The sequence below is a fragment of the Sinocyclocheilus grahami genome, unplaced genomic scaffold (genome assembly GCF_001515645.1).
Source record: "Sinocyclocheilus grahami isolate Dianchi unplaced genomic scaffold, SAMN03320097.WGS_v1.1 scaffold356.1, whole genome shotgun sequence".
Taxonomy (NCBI): domain Eukaryota; kingdom Metazoa; phylum Chordata; class Actinopteri; order Cypriniformes; family Cyprinidae; genus Sinocyclocheilus; species Sinocyclocheilus grahami.
Window position 1 is genome coordinate 815,638 of NW_015505535.1, and position 25,229 is coordinate 840,866.

At 38.5% G+C, this 25,229-nt stretch overlaps 1 protein-coding gene across 5 annotated transcripts in view; it reads right to left on the bottom strand.

Moving 5' to 3' along the window:
* auts2a (activator of transcription and developmental regulator AUTS2 a) overlaps window positions 1-25,229 on the bottom strand; it is a 405,306-nt gene that overhangs the window by 228,708 nt on the left and 151,369 nt on the right. For all 5 annotated transcript variants that reach the window (XM_016229711.1, XM_016229710.1, XM_016229709.1 and 2 more), the window contains one exon: window positions 10,422-10,523. In XM_016229711.1, the coding sequence (XP_016085197.1) occupies window positions 10,422-10,523 (102 nt within the window). The remainder of the gene's footprint in view (window positions 1-10,421; window positions 10,524-25,229) is intronic.

Genomic DNA, 25,229 nt, shown 5'->3' on the forward strand with positions numbered 1-25,229 from the left:
GTGAAAAAGTGCTGCTGTGGTATATAAAGGGGAGAGGGCCTTCCATATAAGTGTGTGTGTGTGTGTGTGTGTGTGTGTGTGTGTGTGTGTGTGTGTGTGTGTGTGTGTGTGTGTAGCGCTGACCAGTTTTAGGCATAACAGCAAAGCAGAGAGGGACGAGTGGCAGGTTTATTGAGGTGCTGTCACCAGCCGTGTTTCGGGTCAGAGTGACTGACAGTTGATTTAGAGCAGTGCTGTTAAGCTATAAAGCAATCATAACCACTCCTGTTCTTCAGACACACTCCGTATCCCTTTCCACACTCAACGCACTGACAGTTATAAACACACTGACAGGCAAAAACAACCTCACTACAATTCCTCAAATACTGGCACACTACCACAAATGCACAAACACACACACACACACTCCAAACTCCTGTTCAAACACTTTAACTCCTGCCATGATAATCAGGTAATTATAGGTGCGGTGCAACTGCTATATCTAAATGCTCGTCTCTAATAAGGAATATTTCAAATTAGAGCGAGTGGGAGAAGAAGAGAGAGAGAACGGGAGTGACGAATGGAGACGGAAAAAGAACTACTAGATAATTGATGCGAGCAATTACAACTTCCATGTCGGAGCAAATTGGTCTGCATTTCTCAGCATGTAAGGGCCCCTGACCTCATTATAACAACAGTGTAGAAGAATAATCAAAATTAGCAGCGAGGTTTGAGGATCTGTGACAAACAGAGAACAGAAAGTTTGACTCTAATGTAATCTGTTTTGACTTCAGCCACGAGAGAGCTATATCCGCAGGTCAAACGCTCTGGCAGAAACATGACCTCTCCGCAAAATGCTGTGGACTCTTTCCACGTCCTGGCGAAATCAAATAATAACAGTAATCATTAAGAACAACATCTATATTATATGACATAAATCTGCTCCAGCGGCCATAATTGCAGGGTGGAGATTGTTTTACCACATAGCGAAAGAATCCCCCAGCACAGGCAGAACTAATAATCTACAGCCACTAACCACGATGCTGGATTCAAATATGTTCACTGCAGAATGGCAAGGGGGCTACAAATCCTCGCAAACCACTCAGAGAGTTCCAAAGCGAATGCTCGAGAGACCGGGAAAAAGAATGATTTTCATAACATTGCATTTAGAGAACATTTAGATGAAGTACTGGAAACATAAGTATAAATAAACTAGCTGCAATGCGTTTGTAGTGAGTATTATTGCTTCTTACATGGAAAGACAAATGCAATTTCTGTAAAATTATAAGGTTTAAGTGATGAAAATGTGACAATTTCTATGATTTTGTGTTAAATTGTAATAAAATTGTCAATAATACATTTATGAAAATGTTATCTTTGTACTGAGGATTCCTGTAAACTTAATTTACTATTCTGAATCTGAATTCTGCTTCTGTTCCTTCAACCTTAAAATTAGATCTGTCTAATCTATTATTAATAGCACTGCTGAGATTATGAATCTGAATTTTTATCTAAATTCTGCATCCTAACTGAATTCTAAATCCTGATTCTGTTTCTTCAACCTCAAAATTGGGTCTATCTCACCTATTATGAATAGCATTGCTAAAATTATTCATCTGAGTCTACAGTGGTGTGAAAAAGTTTTTGCCCCCTTCCTGTTTTTTTAATTGTTTGCATATTTGTCACACTTAAAAGATTCAGATCATCAAACAAATTTTAATATTACACAAAGATAACCTGAGTAAACACAAACTGCAGTTTTGAAATTATGATTTCATTTATTAAGGGAAAAATGCTGTGCAAACCTGCCTGGCACTATGTGAAAAAGTAATTGCCCCCTAAATCTAATAACTGGTTGTGCCACCCTTTGCAGCAACAACTGCAATCAAGCATTTGCGATAAATGGCAATGAGTCTTTCACAGGAATTTTGGCCCACTCTTTGCAGAATTGTTTTCATTCAGCCGCATTGGAGGGTTTTTGAGCATGAATGGACTGTTTAAGGTCATGCCACAGCATCTCAATAGGATTTAAGTCTGGACTTTGACTTGGCCACTCCAAAACCTTAATTTTGTTTTTCTTGAGCTACTCAGAGGTGGACTTGCTGTTGTGTTTTGGATCCTTGTCCTGCTGCATAAACCAAGTGCGCTTGAGCTTGAGGTCACAAACTGACGGCCGGACATTCTCCTTCAGGATTTTCTGATAGAGAGCAGAATTCATGGTTCCATCAATTATGGCAAGTCATCCAGGTCCTGAAGCTGCAAAGCTTTGATGATCTGAATCTTTTAAGTGTGAGAAATATGCAAAAAATTAAAAAAACAGGAAGGGGGCACTGTATATCTAAATTCTGTATCCCTGAATCTGTTCATTCTCCCTTACAATCCGGTTTGCCTCACCTATTATGAAAAGCACTGATGAGATTATGAATCTGAATGGAGATCTGAACTCTGTATCTAAATTGAAATCAGAATCTGAATTCTGATTCGGTTCCTTCTGACACTAAAACAGGCCTGTCTATTCTCTAACTTTAATAAATAGAACTGCTGAGATTATGAATCTAAATTGAGATCTGAACTCTGTATCTAAATTGAGTTCTGAATCTGAATTATGATTATGTTCCTTCTGACTCTAAATCAGGTCTGTCTATTATCTATCTATAATGAATAGAACTGCTCAGATTATGAATCTGAATTGAGATCTGAGTTCTGCATCCTAACTAAATTCTGAAACTGATTTCTGATTCTATTCACACTCAAAATCAGGTTTGACTGCTCTATTCTGAATAGCACTGCTGTGATGATAATTCTGAATTCATATCTGAATTCTGAATTTAAAAAAAATCTGAAATTCTGAAAATCTGCAGATTTCTTGTGTATGTGTGTGTCGAGAGCACGTCTTGATACGCTACACACCCCACCCCCGCACATGACAGACCACTAAACAGGCCAAACTGCCACCTGACCCTCAATGTAAATATTTCATTGCTCTGCCTCCGTTAAGACCGCACTGAATGATGAATGAGCAATAAAATGTGTTACCCAGAAATCCCAGAGTACTGTCACTATGGCGACCAAAGAGCAGGTAATGTCATCGCTTTCTCTCAGTCTCTTTCTACTGTCTGTCTGTGCCTCTCTGCATCAGATTAGCAGGCTAATCCATAGGAGGGACACTGCAGTGACGATGATGTTAAATTAACTGTCATATTTAAGCCTTTTAGTTAGGTTTTGTTCCCGGCTCGGACTGACCTCATTATCGTCTCCAGCTTTGTCTCTCATCAGCAAGATGGTGACGGGTGGGCAAAGGCAGCAAACGCTCAGGGGGCATGATGCGTCCGTCCCCCATCCCTCTCGGCAAACACACACACACCAAAAGAAAAGCATTAATGTGCTGTTTACTGGAATCCAGCGCCCTGTAATTGCCAATTTATTTGATAGGCAGCCGGATAATGATGGCATTTCACTCCTGCCGCAGAGACTAAACACATGTGTGTTTGATTCGCACCGTCTCCACCACACATCCCCTTTTCTCCTCTTCCCTTTGCCCTGGCCTCCAGCCACCCTGCCTGGGGAAACCGTGCCGCCATGCTGGCTTCAAACGTGGCTGAAAGGGGACCCGGGGCTTCGGAGCAAATACAGCAAGCCTGCCAATTTATCCAAGGTTTGGGGTTACCGCTGGCGAGAACAAGGCTGATGCACCATTTGTAGCTTAATGAGCTGGCAGCGCATGGGGACAGGGGGAGAGAGGGAGAGGGAGGAAAGAGGGTGAGGAAAAGAGCAAAAGAAGGGGGAGGAAGTGAGCAAGATGTCCTGAGTGACCTCTTTTGACCCCAGCTTCCTCTCTGTCAAGCGTAGATCAACACCAGGCTCTGTTTCTCTCGTTTTTTTTCATCAGTGCAGTGGAAAGGAGTACGAGAGAGAAGACATCATTAGCACACTGCCAAAACAGTCTATAACGAGGGCTAGAATTACTCGTAACCCCAACTCAAGCTTTCCCTTCGTTTTTGCTTCACTTTTATGAAAATGTGTGCATATGCCATCATGAATATATATAAACAATAAACATGTCAAAAAATAAACAAACAATCTCTTTAAAGAAACTCTCTAGGGCCAGAATTTTCATTTTAGGAAAGACTCTTTACTTTAAGAAAAGAAAATGGAGAGGGGAGTGGTCATATTTTAAACATATTTTTAAAAAATCTCAATGTATTTGTGCTTTCACAATGGATGCAATTATGTGGTCAATCATATTTATATTGATTACAGAAATTTGAAAACGCACAACTTAGATGCTAGACGGTCCAGTGGGGTCATTTTTGTTGCGCAATAGTCTATAATAAGTTTGAATTTAAACTTTGAATTGAATTTAACAAAAAATGTAACTGGAAAACTAAAGTGCAGTCAGTGGAAACTAAAGTGCAGATTAAATTGAGTTGTTCTCTAAACTCACCAAAAGGCCAAATTTTCACTTTTCAAGCAATTAAAGGAATATTTCCCCTCAAAAATGAAAATTGTTGTCATCATTTATTCACCCTCATGTCGTTCCAAAACTGTATGTTGAACACAAAATAAGAAATTTTGAAGAACCAAACAGTTGTTAGTTCCCATTGACTTCCATAGTAGGGAAAGAAATACTATGGAAGTCAATCAACTTTTTGATTACCATAATTATTCAAAATATCTTCTTTTATGTTCAATAAGAAAGAAACTCATACAGGTTTGGATTGACATGAGGGTGAGTAAATGATGGCAACATTTTCATTTTTAGGTGAACTATTCTTTTAAGCGCTCATTCTGATAATGGTCTTGACTTCTAAATACAGCTAGATTGATACTTTTGTGTTGTTTGGTTCACTGTATTAATATTTTACACTCTTAAGATGCATGTTGTGTAACCAGGTGATTATCTGTCAAATAAAAGTTATCATCTTTTGTTAGTGCAAGTGTTGCTGTCGTTGATTTAAAGGGGTCATATGATGTTGCTAAAAAGAACATTATTTTGTGTATTTGGTGTAATGCAATGTATTTATGCCCCCATTATTTTCCACATAATGTAGATTATTGTTGCTCCTCTATGCCCTGCCTTTCTGAAGCGCGTCAATTTTTACAAAGCGCATTGTTTTAAAAACCGAGGTATACACTGATTGGCCAGCTATCCAGTGCGTTGTGATTGGCTGAATACCTCAAGCGTGTGACGGAAATGTTACTCCCCTTACCATACTGTGATGCTGTGTCCCGCACGACGAGACAAAACAAAACCAATAAAACCCATTACAAACGAGGCATTTGTTGTATCCAGTGGGGGGCATAATTACTGATTATAATGACTTATCCTGTCTTTTTATGCGTTGCATTGCGTATCGTGCCACATAAACATAAAACCATGTCTGCATTTGTGATCGGAGAAACGACAAACAACAAGCGCTACTCTACACTGCTCAAAACTCGCGTTTGAATTGTAAGTGGTAAATTCTTTAAATATTAAAAACGTACTTACAGGCTGTGAGTCAGAAGCTGTCCTTGCAAAGTTGGAACTGCCCCACTTTATAGAAACAGCCTTTGTGCACAGACCCATTGTAGTCTACTCTACCAGGATCAGGAAACAGTCCTCCATAAAATGTGCTGCACACATCTGAATATTTGGGTTGAACTGTTCTGGAACAGTGTGGTAAATACAACTTAACCACTGATTTCTAGTTGTGTCCTCTTTTGGAAGGCCAAACAAAGTAGTTTCACTTTCACAATGAAACACACAGCGTCACACACGGCGGGCTTGAGTGAGCGGAGGCTGGCAGGCTTGAGAATGGCGCGGCCGACGGATTCGACGAAGAAGCGGCCGGCGGGCTTGCGGCAACCACATGTGACGACCCCGGGCTGGACTCCGCTTTGTCCACGGTGAAAGCCGATCCGGCAATCCACAGCGTGAAGTTGATGTATTTCCTCAGCGACCAGCACAGATCAGCTCTAGGCATGACGAAGCGGATAGCGTTCTCTTTTGGAAGACCAAACAAAGTAGTTTCGCTTTCATAACGAAACACAGAGCGTCTCCACGACATGGCGGCGGTGGCAACAACAATACTACAGCGAGAATAAAAGTTACGCCTTCTTTCTTTGCGTGAACATTTGGGCGGCGTTATGCAAATCTTCCCAAACAGTGACACTCTAGATTCTCTAACACTCCAAAGAGAAAGGAAAATTTGAAATTGCATCATATGACCCCCTTTTTAAAAAAAAATCTTCGTTAGGCGACTCTACATTATTTAAGGCTGTTTTAGTCATTTGACTATTGATATAGGTAATGGTTATCAAATAAGTTTCATTCATAATGTTGCATTTTTTACCCTTTATAAATTTTGCACTGGTAGATCAACTCTTGTACAGTGTATAACGTGCACCGATCGACATCGCACTAGCGGTGTGCTGGTAATGTAGACAGCTTATGAGAGAAAGTCTTGTATCGCAGACATGATGTGTTGATATAAAGTCATCTGCATGTTATATTAAGAGAGAGAGTGAGTAGCACTTAATCACTGATGCTGTTTTTGAAATGACTTGATCTGTTCATCTGTGTGGATTTATTTACTCATTCAAACTTCATGCTACAGTGAATAAATGTTTGCGTGAATTTCCTGCATAACTTTGCGGGAATGAGTAAAGTTACGCACAATACCCACAGTCCTGTGCCAAAATTTAGGCCCTGCTCTCCATATCTGTTATCTAGTACCTCTATGCTGGTGTGAAGTGGCTTTTTTACGGTGTGACTGTGAATAACCTGCTTCCACCATCCCCTCAGGACTGGGATGCTCTACTTTGAGTGTGACCCTGAGAAACTGCTCAAGCAAGAAAGAAAAAAATAAAAGTATCTCCAGCACCTTTCACCACTACCTGTTTAGAATACTCAAGGGTTTCAAAATATTCAGTAACATAGAAATGCACTTACCAATAAAACTTGGCACATTAATTTGATGGGAATGCAAATGAGGCTGGGAAGAACAGGAAGGTTCAAGTTATCAAGTAATTGTCATCCTGTTTTTTCTAGTTTCCAATGTTTTGTCAGTTAAAGAATGAAAAAAAGGAAAAAATGAATGACGTTGAATAAACTACACTTTAATCCCTCACTGCCTCACTTTTTTCCACGCCAAATTAAAAATGTAATAAAATTCTATCAGAGATGTTCACCTTATTCTATTGCAAATTTTTAAGTTAGAATTGACCGTTCAAAAAGAGTTTGATTGACAGGTGATCTGACCAATCATAACGGCGAATCTGACATCTTGCCTGACAAACATATCATACAGGAGAGTAGATTAACTACTGTGGACTTAAACTTAAAAAATTGTGTGTATTGACGTCTTTCCATGGTGTAAATAAAATATGTTACGATGGTTCATTCATGTTTATTTCGTGCTTTAAGTAAATATGATAAGACGATCAGTTCACGTGTGCCGCTTGAACGGAGGCACTACAGCAGTGGTCACCAACCTTTTTAGGCCCAAGATCCCTGACCTCGGCCTTTATGAAAGACAAGATCTACCTATTGAAGAATTGATCGAAAAAGACATCCCAGATTGTACTTCAAATTTGAGGCCTTTTACTTTGTATTTTAATTAGTGATGCTCCGATCATAGCCGATTCAGAATTCAGATTTTCTTTTCTTTCTTTCTTTTTTTTAACTAGCAAATTGGCTGATTCTGATACTGATATTTAAGCAAATTTAGTTATTGGCTATTTGCTTTATAACAAACAAACTGGCTTCAAACTAAAATATCTAGCCATTTGAAATTAGAGGCTACCACTGCATTTTAATCACGATCTGTACGGGCAGTTGTTTTTGATTTGATTTAGATTAATTTCAGGATTTAAAACAAAAAAAGAAAGTCTGACTTTAGGTGTTTTTTATTTATTTGCTACATAAATCATCTGCACGAAACAAAAACAGCAGGTCTGAATGAGACGCACTCTCTGACAGCAGGTGGCGCTTATGAACAGGGTTGCCAGGTTTTTGCAATAAAACTAGTCCAATCCTGTTTCGAGGGGGTTCCCCTCTAAAAATCAATTCTGGGGGTAAAATCATGGGTAAAATACACGTTTTTCGCATTCCAGGGGATAAATATCACGTTATTGGGGTCGCTTCAACCCGCGGACATGAACAACAACCCGCGGCAACAGTGTTAAAGTAACATTAGCCCAATTCCGCGGGAAAGCCGCGGACTTGGCAGCACTGCTTATGAACCGACCGCAATAGCGTTTCCTTGGTTACCGCTGTAAACAAAGCAAGCAGAGCCGCGCTTTATCCGGAGGAGAAGAAAATACCATTGCCATCGAAACTTTTCTCAAGACAGTTCCCTTCAGTGATACATTAATATAACCCCAGAAATGTAATGCATTTTTGTACTTATTTTACTGTTATTTTCGGGATCTACTGGGACAGTGATAAAGATCTACCAGTCGATCGCGATCGACGGGTTGGCGACCACTGCACTACAGTTATCTGTAGTAATAATAATAATAATATTAATAAATAATAAATTGTTCTTATTTTATTTATAACTAATAAATAAATTGTTCTTTATTTTTTTATTAAATTAAATTACATTTTTATCTTCGTTTTTAAAGGATAGTTCACCCAAAAAATCTAGCCTGCATCCAGATTGAAACAAATTCTACTTTTGTGTTCCACAGATGAATAACAACATGCGGGTTTGGAACAGCATAAGGTGAGCAGATGATGACAGAATTTTCTTTTTTTGGGTCAACTATCCCTTTAAGACTCAAGTTAAAACTCATCACACACAACACATTCTGCATCTCTTTGTGGTTTTTTTTTACCTGTCCGATAATCAAACCCTATCTTGCGTTTCATCTCTAACTTTTTCTGTTTCCCCCATTCCACTTACATTTCTTCTCTTCCTATCTCCCTTCCCTTCTCCTGGTCCCCCTCTCATGCTTTATCTCTTCGGTCCTCTCTCTCTTCCCTGACGAGGGGCTGCAGGTATCATTTCAGTTTCTAATGTCAACATCAAATTACTTATTTCATTTCATGCCTGGCCAAGCATCCTATAGCTACATGCAGGAGCGGTCGCGCTCAACTCGTTCTGCCATGTCTGTTCCGACGACTCGCCTCGCCCTCCAGCTGACAGCTCTAATTATGCCCGATATCTGATAGCGCCGGCACACACTCACAGACTCACATCTCCACTGCGGGAGCCAAGGCTTGAGGTTTGAAGAGGGCCTGCGCCAGACTGACTGAACTTCCACACGAGCCTGTGTATAAGATCCATAAACAAGACTTTCAGTGCAATGTAAACTGTATATACTGCCTTTACATGGTCAAATGCTCCTTCAAGAGGATTATATATGACTGTATGTGTGTAGAGTGTGTGATAGTACAATTTTGATAAGCTGATAATTATTGTCATAATGCAAAGTTTGACAAATGGATATGTAAATATTCAGAGTTTTTAAAAACCTTTAATCTAATCTATGTATATATACAGACTGAACGCAACTGCTAACACACAAATGGCAGATAAAATAATCTCACTTTCATATTTCAATATTAACATAGTAGATTTGGAATTCCAGTGCTTTAAATACATGCTTTGTGTTTTTACGGTGCATCACTGATGTCCAAGCATGGTCACTGGTACATTTTTCACCATGTTACTTCCTGTCGTCTCCACTTCTACAGTGTATAAGCACAGTCGCGCTTCAGCCCGAGTCTCCACTGAAGCTGCCAGCTGAGTAAATAGGATGTTCTTATCACCACCCGAGCACAAACACATAGCAGAGCCTGCAGGCCTGAGGGTGCAGACAGCCTCGGCGCTCCTCTACCTCACACCCTGACAACACAAGCACACACACTGAGCTCAAGAAGAGCTTGGCTCTTAAAACACTCCTATTGTTCTTGTTGGCACAGAGCCTTGTCAGTTTTTAGACCAATGAAGTGGATAAGAGAAACTATAAAACGCTGTTTAAATATTGAACCTCGTTAAGAATGAGGCAGATAAGAAAAGCCATCAACTGACTGATAATGATCATGTGTCAAGACAGTTATTGTAGGGGACCAAGCCAACCTTAACTCAGGTGTTAACAATATATTTTCTGGTTGTTCAAACATTCAAGCAAACTTCTATACTAAATGACAGTTGTGATAAATTCTGCATATTATTTGTGACCATTATAAATGCAGGGTTCTCACAACTCAAAAGAACAATTTGCTAACAAATCAGACCTCATTGTGACTTGCAAGTTAATTTTACTCTACACAAGAGTGGATGGAATATTTTAAAGCAGAGCTTAACTAAATCTATATTTATTATAGAAATTCCATGACTCTTCCAGGCATGGAAAACACATTTCCAAAAAAATTATCATTACAGAAAAAAGCACTAAATGTCGTTTTTTTGTTAGTTTGGCAAATGATGCACAGATTTGATTGGACTCACGTCTGTCAGTCTATCTCTGGAGCTGCTCCGGATGCAGGGTTTGGATTCTCCACTCACGCTCTCGCTATCGCTGTCTTTACAGTTGTTCTGGCCTGGCTTCAGCTGAAAAACACAAAGACAAAAAAAAAAAAATAATAAAAAAGAACAGTTAGATGCAGCAGGAAGAGAAAGGGCACTAAAAGACGTTAAACATACTGTTACTAAAGCGTAGGCCAGAAAAGAAACAATACCGAAGCTCTCTGGATCAGAATACAATAATCTATTAAAGCTATGCAACTAAATAGATTACATGTGGATAGAGCCCAGACCACAAAACCGATGGAAACTTGGTTAAATGGCAGCTATTGGATGTACACTACTGTTTGAAAGTTTGGAATCTGATATGCTCACCAAAGCTGCATTTATTTGATCAAAAAATAGAAAAACAGTAATACTGTGAAACATTATTACAATTTTATTTTAATGTATTTTAAACGGCCTAATTGATTCCAGTGATGGCAAAGCTCAATTTTCAGCAACAATAGACTTTAGTCAGGTTAGACACCATACTGAATTTACCTCAGATGAAAATGAAGCTGTGAAGGATATATGTACAGTTTTTACAATACCACACACTGCATAAAGGTTCTATATAACGTAATTGTTATGACTCACAACTTTTAAAACTGTTTTATGGAAGCTACTTATTTTCAGAAAGATGTTCCATCAGCTGAACAATCGGTACAATTCAATGAACACACTTGCAGCATTGTTAAAAAATCTTTTGTAACATTATAAATGTCTTTACTGTCACTTTTTAAATAAATTTAATGAGTATTAAAAAAAAAACAATAAAATCTTATTGATCTTACTATGTAAATTAGCAGAATAACTGCCAACCATATTTTGCTGCTGTGTGAATATAGCCATTAAGATAAGCGATCATATGGGAGAAGCTGGTTCAGATCCAGACATCTCTAGATTCTGTCACCATCATTTCAGGTAATTTCATCACTTTCACTACAAATACATTGGCCAAAGTTTCCAAATTAATAAATGATAAACAATTAAATCTAACATATGTTTTTGCACTGAGAATAGGACACCACATACAGTAATGTTGATTTTATGTATTTCCTTTTGCCAATAAAATAAGTTTCATATGCTAGAGCTTTGGCACAGAGTGATTTCCTCCACTGTTCTATAAAATAAAAACAATAAATAAATAACAAAAAAAACTTTATTGAGAAATGCATTGCTCAAAAATGCATTTTCTGTGGCATCAACAACCTGTTTGGCATTGGCCACCGATATCCATATGATTTCAGCCACTGAGGCCTGACTTCATATCAAACTTCTGAGAAAGAGAAATAAAATCCAACCGAACCACATCAAAAGCCGATTTCCGTTCAGTAAGACACTCTCCCCATGCAAGAACCAGAGATTCACAGCAGGTGTCCTTCAGCAGACTAGAAATCATAAAGAAAAAGAGCAGAGCGAGGAGGAGAAGGACGAGGGGGAAAACGGGAGGAGGACATGAAATCCAAAAACATCTGATCCCCAGTAAAGTCTGGAGAACAATGCCATACTCCTGGGACCCGGCAACTGTCGTCAAGGTCTGCGATTTACGTCTTCTGAAGGTTCGCCATTCAGTCGGCCGTTTCCGCACCCCTCGCCCTGCCAAAACCCGCCGCCTTCATCTCTCAGCACATAAAAAGCCTGTTTTATGAGTCGAGATGAGCAGTAAATGACTGCAGTGTCACTTAATGGAAAAAGCAGAGTAGGCCACGGCGCACTGGGGGGTTGTTTACTGAGATGGAGAGATAGATCGGCCCGCTCATTTCTTTTCCTATCTTTCCCTCCCAGACATTCCCTCTTTCTCTGTCTCACTCGCTCTTTCATAGTTCCCCATCACGTAGGAGAATAAAAACTGATTCTTTGCGATAGCTCCTGACAAAAGCGGTGGGACGGGAGGAGGGAATAAAATGAGGGTTGGAGAATATCTCTTTTCACTGGTGCAGGCTGTGGGTTGTTAAAGGCGCACAGGCGGGATAAGGGACTGCGGGGAAGAGGGCCCTTGAGTAAAGCACATAATTAAAATGAAACTGTTCCTTTTCTGTAGCCATTAGCTATGTGAAAGGATCTCTCTCAGAGGGAGAGCTCACTGACTCCAGGCAGAGACGCTTGCTTCTACCAGCAGGCCACCGTGATAAGAGGCCCGCACTGCTCGGAGAGAGAGAGCGAGAGTTGGCAATGACAAAAAGGAGGACAAGCAACTGTAAAGGCAGAAGCTAGACAAGTCATCTAGGTGCATTTTTATGCATGTGTGTCTCAGTGCGCTAAATGACTGCTTTTCTTATATGCATCTACATCTCATTTTCAATAAGCTGTCTCATTAACTTCATATAAACTTCCACCTCAAGGGAAGTGCATCACCCAGTCAAGGTCAAATACTGTTCTGTCTTCATTTAGACTTCATAAAGCATATCAGATGAGAGACACATCACCAAATGAGAAAAGCAGACAGCGGGAAAGTGCTGGTATAAACCAGTCTATCAGCACTTATTAAATTTGGCTGATAATCCTCTGAAACCTCCTTTGAATCACTTGGTGGACTCTGTGAGATAGAGCTCATGTAAAAATGTGGTTCATAATTTAAATGTCATATAACTCGATGTAATGGCATTAACAGCACCACAGGTTTTCATGTTTTTCACACATTTTCCCTCAACTTCAATTGGCATTCTACTCATTTAAGTTCAAGAGAAACATATAAAAGAGAAAATAATATTGAAAGCATTCCTACAAAAAAGAAGAAGAAAAAAAGAAAGGGCAACATTCAATTAAATTAACTAATTGAATAATACATTATTAAACTAAATAATAAAAGCAGAATAAATAATAATCTAATCAAATAAACATGGATAAATATAAATGTATTTTTAAAACTGCTGTTAATTGTAAAATTTCTGTATTTAATATCTCTTAATCTTTAATTTCTCATTAAGATATAAGCTAATATTATAACGTTTTGTGTAAGCCAGGTTGTTTTCATTAGACTTGTTTAAAACATTTATTTTACAGTGAGTATTTTTTGTCAACACAAACGTGGCAACAGCTGGTATTACTTTTCAATAAGTGACTCTGGGCAGAGAGCTTACACTGGTTAAGAGCTCCAGATAAACATTAACTAAACAGGTTTTATATCAGTATTGGCCAATTCAGGTGACAAGAACCTGTTAAGATACTGGCTGTAAATATCCTGGGCATTTATAGTAAAGTCATTCATTATACGGCATTATATGTTAGCCTGTTCAACATTTAGGTGAAGACTTAAAACAATTGTGAGAAGTAAAAAGGTTTTTCAATGATTTTGCATGATGCAGGATATATTACATCAAGTTTCATACTCAGAATTAGAGGATCTGAAGAAAAACGACACTAAATAAATAACTACCAGGAAGCATTTGTGCTATGTATATAATGCAAATGTCTATGTAAAAAGATGTTATATATTTATTTACTCTGAGTTGAGTTTAAAATCAAATATTAACAGAGCTATCAAATTCAGATAGTACATCTACCTTTAACCAGTTAAGCAGGTACACCCAGAATTGCAAAGCAATGAAGGGATTTGTTATTAGTTTCCCCCATTCCACTTAATGCCTCTTAAATAGCCTTTGAAAAATGAACAAGTCCTTTTTCCTGAAGGCATGCGGGTCATTTCTTATGAGTTCTCGGAGTAATTTTTTGAAGAGATTTGATTAATAGAGGCATTAAAGAAAAAGTGCAATGCGGGTAGTCACGATAAATTACCATCATCAAAAAGTTCAGTGCATATCGGGTTCCCTCCCACAGTCAATAAATCAGAAAGCTCAAGCAGTTCTGTCTATAAACCTCTATGTCCACACAGAGCCCATTACTCCACTTTTAAGGTTTAACAGGGTATCTCGCTAACTCTAAAATTAGTCAGAAGTCTAGACGCATGAAGTATGATATCTATTGTGTTCATTTTTATTGCTCCCATGCTCTTTCTGGCAATACTCCGCTCGGTTTTGGCATATAATCGTTACCTACTGCTGCTTTCTAGATTAACTGTCATAACAAACCTAATGCAGTTTCTTGTAAAAATGATCTTTCTTTGGAAAGCAAGCATCTCCCATATGTACATGCATGCGAGCATGTACATAAAAGCGTTGTTTATGAGTGTGTATGTGTGCAGACGGGCGTCTGTGGGTTTTCACAGTCTTCCTTGTGCAATCATAATGACGTTAATGAAGACTGACAGCTCCACCAGGTTGCACCATAAGGATAAACTCCTTTAACAACCCTGAGAGCAGAGCCTGAGTAAAGATTCCCCCTCCAGGAAGATAACAAACAGATGGTTTTCATATTCCAGCAACTAATTCCTCAACAATTAAAAACACAGTAAGACATTAGCATCTAATGAAACATTTAAACTACCAGTAAGTGCATCTGCCATTAATTTCAACACAGTAAGTTCTTGTTTTGCCTCAATCTGTTCCCTGTTAGGGCTGATTTCTCCCTCCCCCCGTCTGAGTTTACTGAAGTATAGAATTAACAACTGTTTTCAATAAGCAGTCAGCATGATTCCCTGGCACAAAAGCCTCCACGCTATTAAAGATTAATTTATGCTGCCAAGGCTTTGATGTGAGGCAGTAATGGAAAGAGCTTCTCGTTTTGCCTTCCCCATAAAAAGGTCAAAGAGACCTGTACGCGTTAACCCGGCTCTCGCGACCGCCCGCAAAAAGAAAGTCAGTCGTCAATGCTTGTTTTATAGATAGCACCGTTTTATAGCGCTGTAATCACATTGCACTTAGCGAGAAAACTAAGGTAGTTTGTTTCCAACGTTGCAAGAGGAGGCCAAGCATAACAGCTTCTGACTGCATTACACTGATAGAAAGTCGCATTAATTCACACCAGTGCTTTGAGAACAAGTTCTGCTATACAACAAGACTTTTGATTTGAATTTACTGCGATTCCACCCTGGTGCCCACACCGAAGCCACGCATCCATTACGAGTGCAGGTACAACAGTCCATAAGCCTAAATTTATTTTATAGGGACTGTCTCAAAGACATAGAGCACAATAGCTTGGAGTTTCCATATAACAGACCGTTTTAATGGCTCTTTAAATGTGAAAGTGGGAGCGGCGGATTTCAATGGCACTCCTGGAGAATGGTGCCTTAATCTGAAATAATACTGACATTCATTAAGAGCTAGCTAGTAAAAGCCATATTAGTTTATACAGAGATGGAAGCACTTGTAAAGAGGAAAACGGCGCAGCTCAAGGCGAGAGCGTAGGTGAGCATCCATTCAAAGTGTGATGGTACAAGGAGATGGTGTTTTGCTAAGCATATTCGAGAGAAAAGAATGCACTGGAAGAACAAAACAGTACAGTTTTGGTAGAAATTCACTGACGGTTCCTCCGAGGTGGAAACAAAGCTTGAGTAATGGGCTAGGGGTCCTTTGAAATCCTCTGACTAGACTCTTAAAATGGCTTTTGAAGCTTTTATAGGATTATCGTTAGCACATGTAGTCAATTATTTCCTTTGCCCACTTGCTGAAAAGTGCTTGCCGGTGTTATGATAAAATTTTACAAGTCTATTGAACTATTCCCACAGGCTCGGCCCACAACCCGATGCAGTCAAACACAAAGCCCAACTCCACCGCATTGGCCTTTTAAACGGCGCCGTTCGCAAACCCCAATACCCTTTTCATCTAAACCCCTGCTTTGAACAGCTCGGCTGACCCTTCTCTTCCAGGGGAAGCCCATGGGATTCTGTTGCTATCGGCTTCTGTTCTTCCTTAGTTACGCACTACAGCAGCTGTGGAGCTCGACAGTAATAAAACCTGGAACAATTTACCAGCTTTTATTGTTCTTCTGTGGCGTTTCAGCACAGCTTACCTGTCCTCCAAGGAGCTGAAAGAGAGAGTGAGAATCCCACTAGAGCGCCAATGAAAGAGGATCTCATTTACCTAAAAGTGCTTATACATTTTTAATTTGCTTTAACAAGTAAATGAACAAGTCCCTCATTCTGGAAGTTTTATGGCTGCCTGCCACCGAGGGACAGCCATGAAAGTTTTATAGATTATCCACTAGTGTGCTAGGCTGCTTATAATAAATTGTCTATTTCCTGCTGCAGAGTCAAATCCCTCAGTTTCCAATGACTACACTTTAAATATCTCCCTCTCTGCTTTCTTTTCAGGGCGATATTTAACGCCTTTTTTAACACTGGAGCAGACGGCGGCCCGTAGAGGGAGAATTATCCCGTTTCTTGTGGAGGTGAGGAGGGTCTGAGTCAGCATTGGCTTACATTCAAGAGACAATGTTAATTACTCTAGCCTCCATCTTCACACAGGTCTCTGTGATTGGCTGACAAATTAAAGGGATAGTTACCCAAAAATGAAAATTCACCCTCATATAATTTCCAAATCTGTATGACTTGCATTAATCTGAGCAAAACAAAAGAAGATATTTTGAAGAACGTTTCTAAAGAATTAAATATCTAATATCAAATGAGACATCCAAACAACTTGACAATCATTACATTGGAGGAAGTCATTATCATTAATTGGTTTGGTTTACCAATCAGCTGTGAAGTAATCCAAAATAAAAGTTTTTGTTTACATAATGTGTGTGTACTGTGTATATTTATTATGTATATATAAATATATACGCATGCATGTATAGAATTAAGAACATTTTTTGTTTATATATTAAATATATTTATATATAATATAAATTATATGAATATAAATACATGTAAATATTTTCAAAATATATACTGCATGTGTATGTATTTATATATATATATAATAAATATACAGAGTCCACACACACATGTAAACAAAAACTTTTATTTTGGATGCGATTAATCGTGATTAATCGTTTGACAGCACTAATAAATATATTTACCTTTACATATATATTTTATTTTTCTGTGAAATATTACAATAGTATTTTTGTTTAATATTTTTTATTTATTATTATTATTATTATTTTATAGTCATATTGTTATATAATTCACAAAATATTTGGCTACAAACAAGCACAGTAAAAAAAAAACCTTTGCCAGGAGTTTGATTGACAAGCAATCTGACTAATAACACAGAATCTGCTATTTTGTACAACAAACAAACCAGACAGGAGAATAGATTAATGTCAATTGACTTGATCTTTCCGTGGTTGAAACAAAATACCTTTTGATGCTCATTCATGTTTATTTTATGATATAACTAGTAAAGAGGAAGAGATGATCAGTTCACGTGCTGCTTGAATTGAGGCGCTACAGTGATCTGTCATGAGACATTAAAGAGCCACAAAACAGTTTGAATTTCTTACAAAATGACAAAATTATAAAGCTGAGACTTTGTTTCATACCAAATCTACTCTTCTCTCTGGTTTGTTTGTCGGACATAATGGCAGATTTGGCATTGTGATTGGTCAGATCGCCTATCAATCAAACTCCCTGTGAAGGATCAATTGATATTTATTTAGAAAGAAGAATCAAAATTCGATTTCTTGTCCTCATACTCTCATTGGCCTATTGCTGTAACAAACGCCTGTGCTGTATATAGGTCAGAAAGCACAGAGCTTTTGACTCTGTTCCCAATTAGTGAATTAAAAGGCCCTGCATGAGCTTCCTGGACCTCCATCTGAGCGTTCTGGTTTTCTGGCAGCCGGCAGTAGTTGGATACCACTGTGAGCAGTTAACCTGAGTGAGCTTACCCTAAAGACAACAGCGCTTGACAGAAGGATGCAGGGGCCATCATAGCTGGTGCGGCACGGCTGCAAATGTTCCGTCATTGCTTGGACAGCAACTGTGTCACCCCGCCAACCCACGTGGCCCTGCTATGACCTCCTCAGCTCTGAGGGCCGGGGCTCTTAACTGCCGCAGACAAGCTGCCTGTATCGCATCCGATCTAAAGTAGCAGCCTGTCAACAGGGATCAGGGCTCGGGTCAGGCTAAAAGGCCTGTGCGGCTGTTTATTTAGGCTAATATTACGCCTGAGTACGTACAGCGGCACGCTTCCGCTCGCACATTGTCACGATGACCCTGTCCTTGCAAAGACTCTGGGTTATATTTGCCGCCTTTCTACGTCAGCACTCCAATCGACATCTAGATTCTCACAAAGCCTCAATTTTGTAGGTGACATCACATCCTAAATGTCAGCCGAAACAATTTTGCGGGAATATTGCAGCTTTCATCAGCGTCTCCCGTTCCCCAAGGTGCGATTGCCTTGGAAACGCAATCGCACCTTGGGGAAGAGGCCCCCCTCTTCGCTGTCGGTAAGCTCAAGTGACACGCGACGACCTTCGGTGACCTTGTCAGGCGCTGCTGTCGTGACGGCAGAAGGGATCTTAACTGACGATTACCATTAGCTTTAACCTGCCTTTCATTCCACCTGTGTGAGAATGCAGAGCTTTTAAGAAGCAAAAGAGAGTCGGGCATATCTCAACAGAGGCCTGAGGTTAAATTAACCTTGAAGGAAGGAAGAAAAGAGAGATAGATGGAGAGGAAAAAGAGAGGTAGAGGTGGACAGGAAGTAAAAACAGTGCAGAGTGCAGTTTAACCCTCATAACTCACACAAAGAGCAGCGTTTACTCACTTCAGCCGTTGCCTCGAGGACAAACCTGAGGACACATTCATATGGATATAAAACTTAGTGATGTACAATGACATTATAGACAAATCAATATGCTTTTAACATCCATCCTCTGCTTGTGCTCAGCACTACTCCAGTTCCACTCCTACAAATGGCTCTATAATGTGATGCTCCTGCATACTGATATATGGGGACATCTCCCAGATTTAATAATGAACTGAAGAGCAGAGGAGGGAAGTGGGATATTACGAGCGACCGGAGACTTCAATTCTCTTAGATTATATCTGAACAGCTAATTATGGCACTCAGAATGACAATAAAAGATGAAGTCATCAGGCTGTGAGCACCAAACATATAGTGGACAGGCACGTCAAGAAATCGGTTTGCTTCACCCCGACTGGACCCCCTTTTTGGGGAGGTATTTACATCAGATGGGTTTTTACCATGCAAACGGAATAGCAACTAAAACAGAAAACTGTCAGCATGCTAATTAAAAGCACAAGCATAAATATCAAAACAACAATAAGAAAAAAAATTAATGGTAAAAATTGTAAAAATAAATAAATAAAGATAAAATAAGAAAATAACAATAAATAAAAAATAACAATAAATACAAAGATAAAGACAAGAAAATAAGAATAAGTAATTAAAGAAAAATAAATATACAAAAAATAATTACATAAATAAAATCAGAAAAATCTAAAATTAAGAGTAAAAGGAAAAAAAAGAAAAAAAGACAAATAAATTATCAAGAATATACGAAGAAAACAATTAAGATAAGAAAGAAAGATGATAAATACTTTTATTTTTACAGGTATATTTATTTTTTTTACAGATGTTCTACGCAACTGACATGTTTTATGGCCCAGAAAGGTAGAAAGGACATCGTTAAAAAGTGTTCTCCTAGCTTCATAAAATGAAGGTAGAACCACTGATGTCACATGGACTTTTTTATCGATGTCCTTACTACGTTTCTGGGCCTTGAACGTAGTAGTTACGTTGCTGTCTATGCAGAGACAGAAAACTTTCGGATTTCATCAAAAATATCGTAATTTGTGTTCCGAAGATGAACGAAGGTCTTATGAATTTGGAACGACATGAGGAAGATTAATTAATTACAAAATTTTGCTTTAATGGAAATGTCCATAAAATTATATATGCAGTAATCAGTTTTTGGATGCCTAGTTCACTATCTTGACCCATCCCTAACGGAAATACACTCAAAAGATAAATACAACTTGGCTGAAATGAAGCAAGTGAACCAGGTCTTGGAAGCCAAATAGACGTTTCCCAGAATGCAGCAGATGCATAGAGGGCAGGCCGTCACAGAGAAGCCAGAGAATTTAAGCTAGCAGGCCAAGTGCTTATCACTACATAACATTTCATCAGAGAAATTTGTGCGCAATTAATTACATTCCCAGGCCTCCACGATCCGACCGTAGTTGTTACTCGGCTATCGGCTTTCAGGGCTCGCCATCTCACTAAGCCTCGCACACAGTGCCAAGTCACATCCCCCAACACCAGCCAGCCTCAATAAAAGAGAAGGAAAAAAATCTTCTCTCTTCTCAGCTTGCAGGGGCTCTCGTTCCTCTTTTTTATTGCCATTTATTTTCCTCTAGGAATTCACTGCCAGTATATTGGCAAGCCTTCCAGTAGATGGAAGCAATGAAATTTAGCGCGGACACTTAACACCGGGTCAAGCCATGCACGCGGCTCATGTGTGGCAGTAATATGATAAACAGGGGTATCTAGTGTGGTTGAGGCTGCTTTTATTTTTTTGTCCATCTGTCTATGATGAAAGTGACAGGTAGAATGTGTGTGGTGTGGAATGCTGTTTATTAGGCGCTTTCTATATTTATACATTCTTTATGGCCGTGGATGTAAACAGGTCAGGACCGGAGTGTCACCTAACAGCCCATACAGATGTGCAGAAATCTCTAACTGAGCATTAACATGCTAACCAAACCAACGGAAATGGCTAATGGAGAGTTTAAGTGTTTCCACTCCATTATCACAAAAGACAACAAACACAGAACACGACACAGCGTGAAACAAAATGGTGAATTATTACACAAGTCATGTTGCATCAAAGCATCTTGCTTACTGCTGGAGCCACGGCCTAGTTTGGTCGAACCCAGATCCTTATTTGTTTCCCTCTATCATTTCATGCCATCTCTCTAATATAATATAAAGAGAAAAACAACATTTTTGTCTGCCCTTTAGGTCTAAACTCGTATAACCCCTGCAGTTCTGTTTGACTGACACAATAACATTCACATATATAATCATAGTGCAATAAAACTAGATAAAAGCCACTAGCCTGATAATAAATGTGGGTGTGTGGTGTGTAAAAGCACAGGTTAAGTGCATAAACCACTGATATGAACACATAAAACATATTCATACTGCTAGCGGAAATGCTGCTATGATACCTGGCAAAACAAAGCCATTCTATAATTTCAGATGTATTGTAAAGACAATATTATCTGCTTCCCAACATATTTAACTTCTGACATATTACAGCTTTCCAAATGAAAGAATGTTTAGTAGGAAGTAATGACTTTATTTGAAAAGATTTGATTTGATTATAAAAACTAGAGATGCACAGATATTACAATTAATGTGTCACGAATCCGGTCCATGAACTTTCCTTTCCATTGACTCTCGCACCACACAAACTGTTGCATAGCACCCCGGACTACATTTCCCATCATGCATTGCACTGATTGCACTCAGCACGAATTGCACACCCCTGTTTACACTGATTGCACCCAGCTGTTTCATATCACTCCCTCACTATTTAACACTCACTCTGATCCCTTCCCTCTGCCGAGTATTGTTTCAGCTTTTATCACTCTCCTAGAGATAGCTACCTTACGGAGCCCTTGTCATAGCCTTAGCCTTAGCCCTAGTCGTTTGCCTTAGCCTTAGTCTTAGCCCTAGTCGTTTGCCTTAGCCCTAGTCATTTGCCTTAGCCTTAGCCTTCTCGGTTTCTGATCTTCGCCTGGTTCCCTGGATTCACCCCTTTTGTCTTGCCCCTTTTGATTCTGTCTGCCGATCGTCGACCTGTGCTAGCCCTAGGACTATTCTTGTGTTTTGCCCACCATATACCTGTTTGCTCTCATCTGACCCATGCCTGCTGTATGACCACGTCTCTACCTTTGTCTAATAAAGCTTTGCGAATGGATCCGCAAGTCTCACGTCTCGTCAGCCCCGTAACATAATGTAAAAAACAGATAAATGGCTTTAAAAACAACTATAATATTTTGTCTAAAAAAAATAAGCACTACTTAAAATGATATAAATCATTGCAAACATAAAATAGCAACAAATTACAACAACAATCAAGAACTAAAATCAACTTTAAGTGATAGTTAGATGATGGGAAATTAGCACAAACAAAGAAATATCTAAAAATATGAAGTCACCAAATGACTTCAGTTATACCACCAGAACAAAAAAAACACTCCAGAAGCAGTGGAAGTCGATACATTTTGATGAAAGATTATAAAAACAAACATAACTATCATATCATCGTGGTTTTCTTTCTCACCATTATTTCATTGTTTAAACAAAAGATTAATTAAAAGTCATAATTATATACACATCATGATACTATTTATGAACTCTGTTGTTTGTGCAGACTTTATTATGGGAAAACATGCATAATATGAGTTATGCATGAGGCCCTGATCTGTTTTGATGAAAAATTCTCTAAGCGTCATACACAGCATTAATTTCTTCTGGCGCTGGTCTTTATTTTTCATAGTTGGCTGTAAAGATAAGGTGTATTATAACCCAAGGCTCTGGGTGGGCCATTCTGGGAATGCAGGACACAGGTGATCAGTGTGTGTTTCAGAGTATACGATTTACACTGTGTTTAAAATAGCTTGCTGCTCTCATAGACCTGTCACCACCTGCATCACAGAGGGAGAGAAAACCAGGGCTGGGGACAAACCGTCCCACCTGTGTCAGCTACAAATTACAGCATTACCAAGACAAGAGCACTTCTTGCCTTGGCCCCATTTCTTCTTGCTTCATAATGATGCTGCTATTTTGTGTCAAATTAATATTCAAGTGACATCGTGTCGCACCGCAACAGCTAATGTCTGTCTACTACACTGGACGTGACTTAGACCTTTGCAAATCATCTGAACTGTGTGTCAGTGCGTTATAAATAGAACGCAGCATCAGTTTACTGTTGGGGATTTGTCGTGTTGCGCCGTGCCGCATCCAGTGTAGACAGCATCACTGATTATAATGGGTTCATAGTATTTTGTTGTCCAGTGTAGAACTCTGAATTCCGTTCACTTCCATGTCTTTTAATGACACATACGAGTGAAATTATGTCATAATGCTTGTCTCTGCAAAGTATCCTTGTAATCACAGTTGCTTATGGCTTAGGTGAAGGCAAACAATTGAGAAAGAAAATGGACGTGTGAGAAACTTTTGTAGCTTTAACACAGATTTATTAGATTTAATTTATACAGTGAAGACTTTGCAGTGTTATTTTACATTTTATTATTCAATTTCTGTACCGGAATACTGTTAGACTTACCTGAAAAAAGTAAAGCACTGTTCATTTCATTTGTATCTTTGTTCTATTATATTTATCTATGCTTGTAATTTGTTTATTTTCTATGCTGATTTACTCATCTACAAAATCACCGCAATCATTGATTTTTTTCCCCAAATAAAGCTATTCAAGTTGTCTGGTGATTTTTTTTTCATATCGCAATATATATGGCAGAAAAACAAAATATTACAATGTGAGTATTTTTTCCATTATCGTGCAGCCATACTTCAGAGCATAAATCACAGTCATATGGTTTTTTTTCAATCTCATGTTTCCTTGGTTCACTCTATGCATTAGCCTAGTCTAGAGATGGGTCATGACTCATGATAGTCGAGTAGTTGATTAGTTTATCTAAATTTTTTCCATATACAAACACATTAATTCTCCTATATACATTTACGGTCACACTTTATTTTAAGGTCCAATTCCCGCCATTAACAAACCATTAACTACTTTTTTTACATTAACGGCTTTTGCCTCAATAAACTCCTAATTTTCTGCTTATTAATAGTTAGTAAAGTAGTTGTTAAGTTTAGATATTGGGTAGGATTAGGGATGTAGAATATGGTTATGCAGAAAACGTTAGAAACTAAACTCTAAGCAATAAAATTTTATTTATGTATTTATTTTATTTTTATTGTTTCAGTTTTGGTTAATAGTAATAACCCTGACACAAACAGATGCAAAAAAAAGATTTTTTTTTTTTTGGAAATTAATACTTCATAATTTATCAAGGATACATTAATCTGATCAAAAGTGACAGCAAATATATTTATAATGTAGATTTGATCATTTATAAACTGTTTTGTCAAAGAATCCCTTATCAGTTTCCACAAAACCATTAAGCAGTACAACTGTTTTCAACATTCATAATTAGGGCTGGGTATCGTTCAAAAATTTTCGATACCGATACCGATACCTTGACTTCGATACTGGTTCCTTAACGATACTTTTTCCGATACCAATTTTATGAAATCAATTTGAACAAGATTACATTATCTAAAAAAAGTGTTACCAAAAAGACTTTGGTTATTTACTTATTTTTCAGCTTGTTGATGTTTATACAAACTCAAAGAATCATCTCCTGAGCCACTGCACAAAGGAACAAAATGTCACCAACACAATAAATCAGTGCAAAATAGTTTTAATAAAGCTCAAATAGTCTTCAGTTTACACATCTGTTAGGCTACATTTACACTAGTTAGTGTTCGTTTTAAAACGCATAGCTCAGACAGAATCATGATTTCGATTTATTTTGCATTGATTTACTGATGAGCATTAGCAGCTTCCAGTGCTGTCTGCTTGTGTTCTTTCTTCCATGATCGCTGCTCTGACTCTGAAGAGGTAATAACATTTAATTTCAGCAACATTACATGGCCAAAACACACATTAGATGGCAGGTCCAGATTTTCCTATTTTCGTGACGTAGAAAAAAACATTTGTGGGCCCCCTTCCCTATTAATATAATAGACCTAATATTACCACCCAAGCAAACAAAAATATTTCTTAATCAGTGGAAACCGATACAGTCTTTTCTATCGGAATAAGCGCTTGCGTTCAGTCAATAAAAATCGAATAGTTCTTAATTTGTTTGAGAACTGAGAAAGACCATACCATATAGTC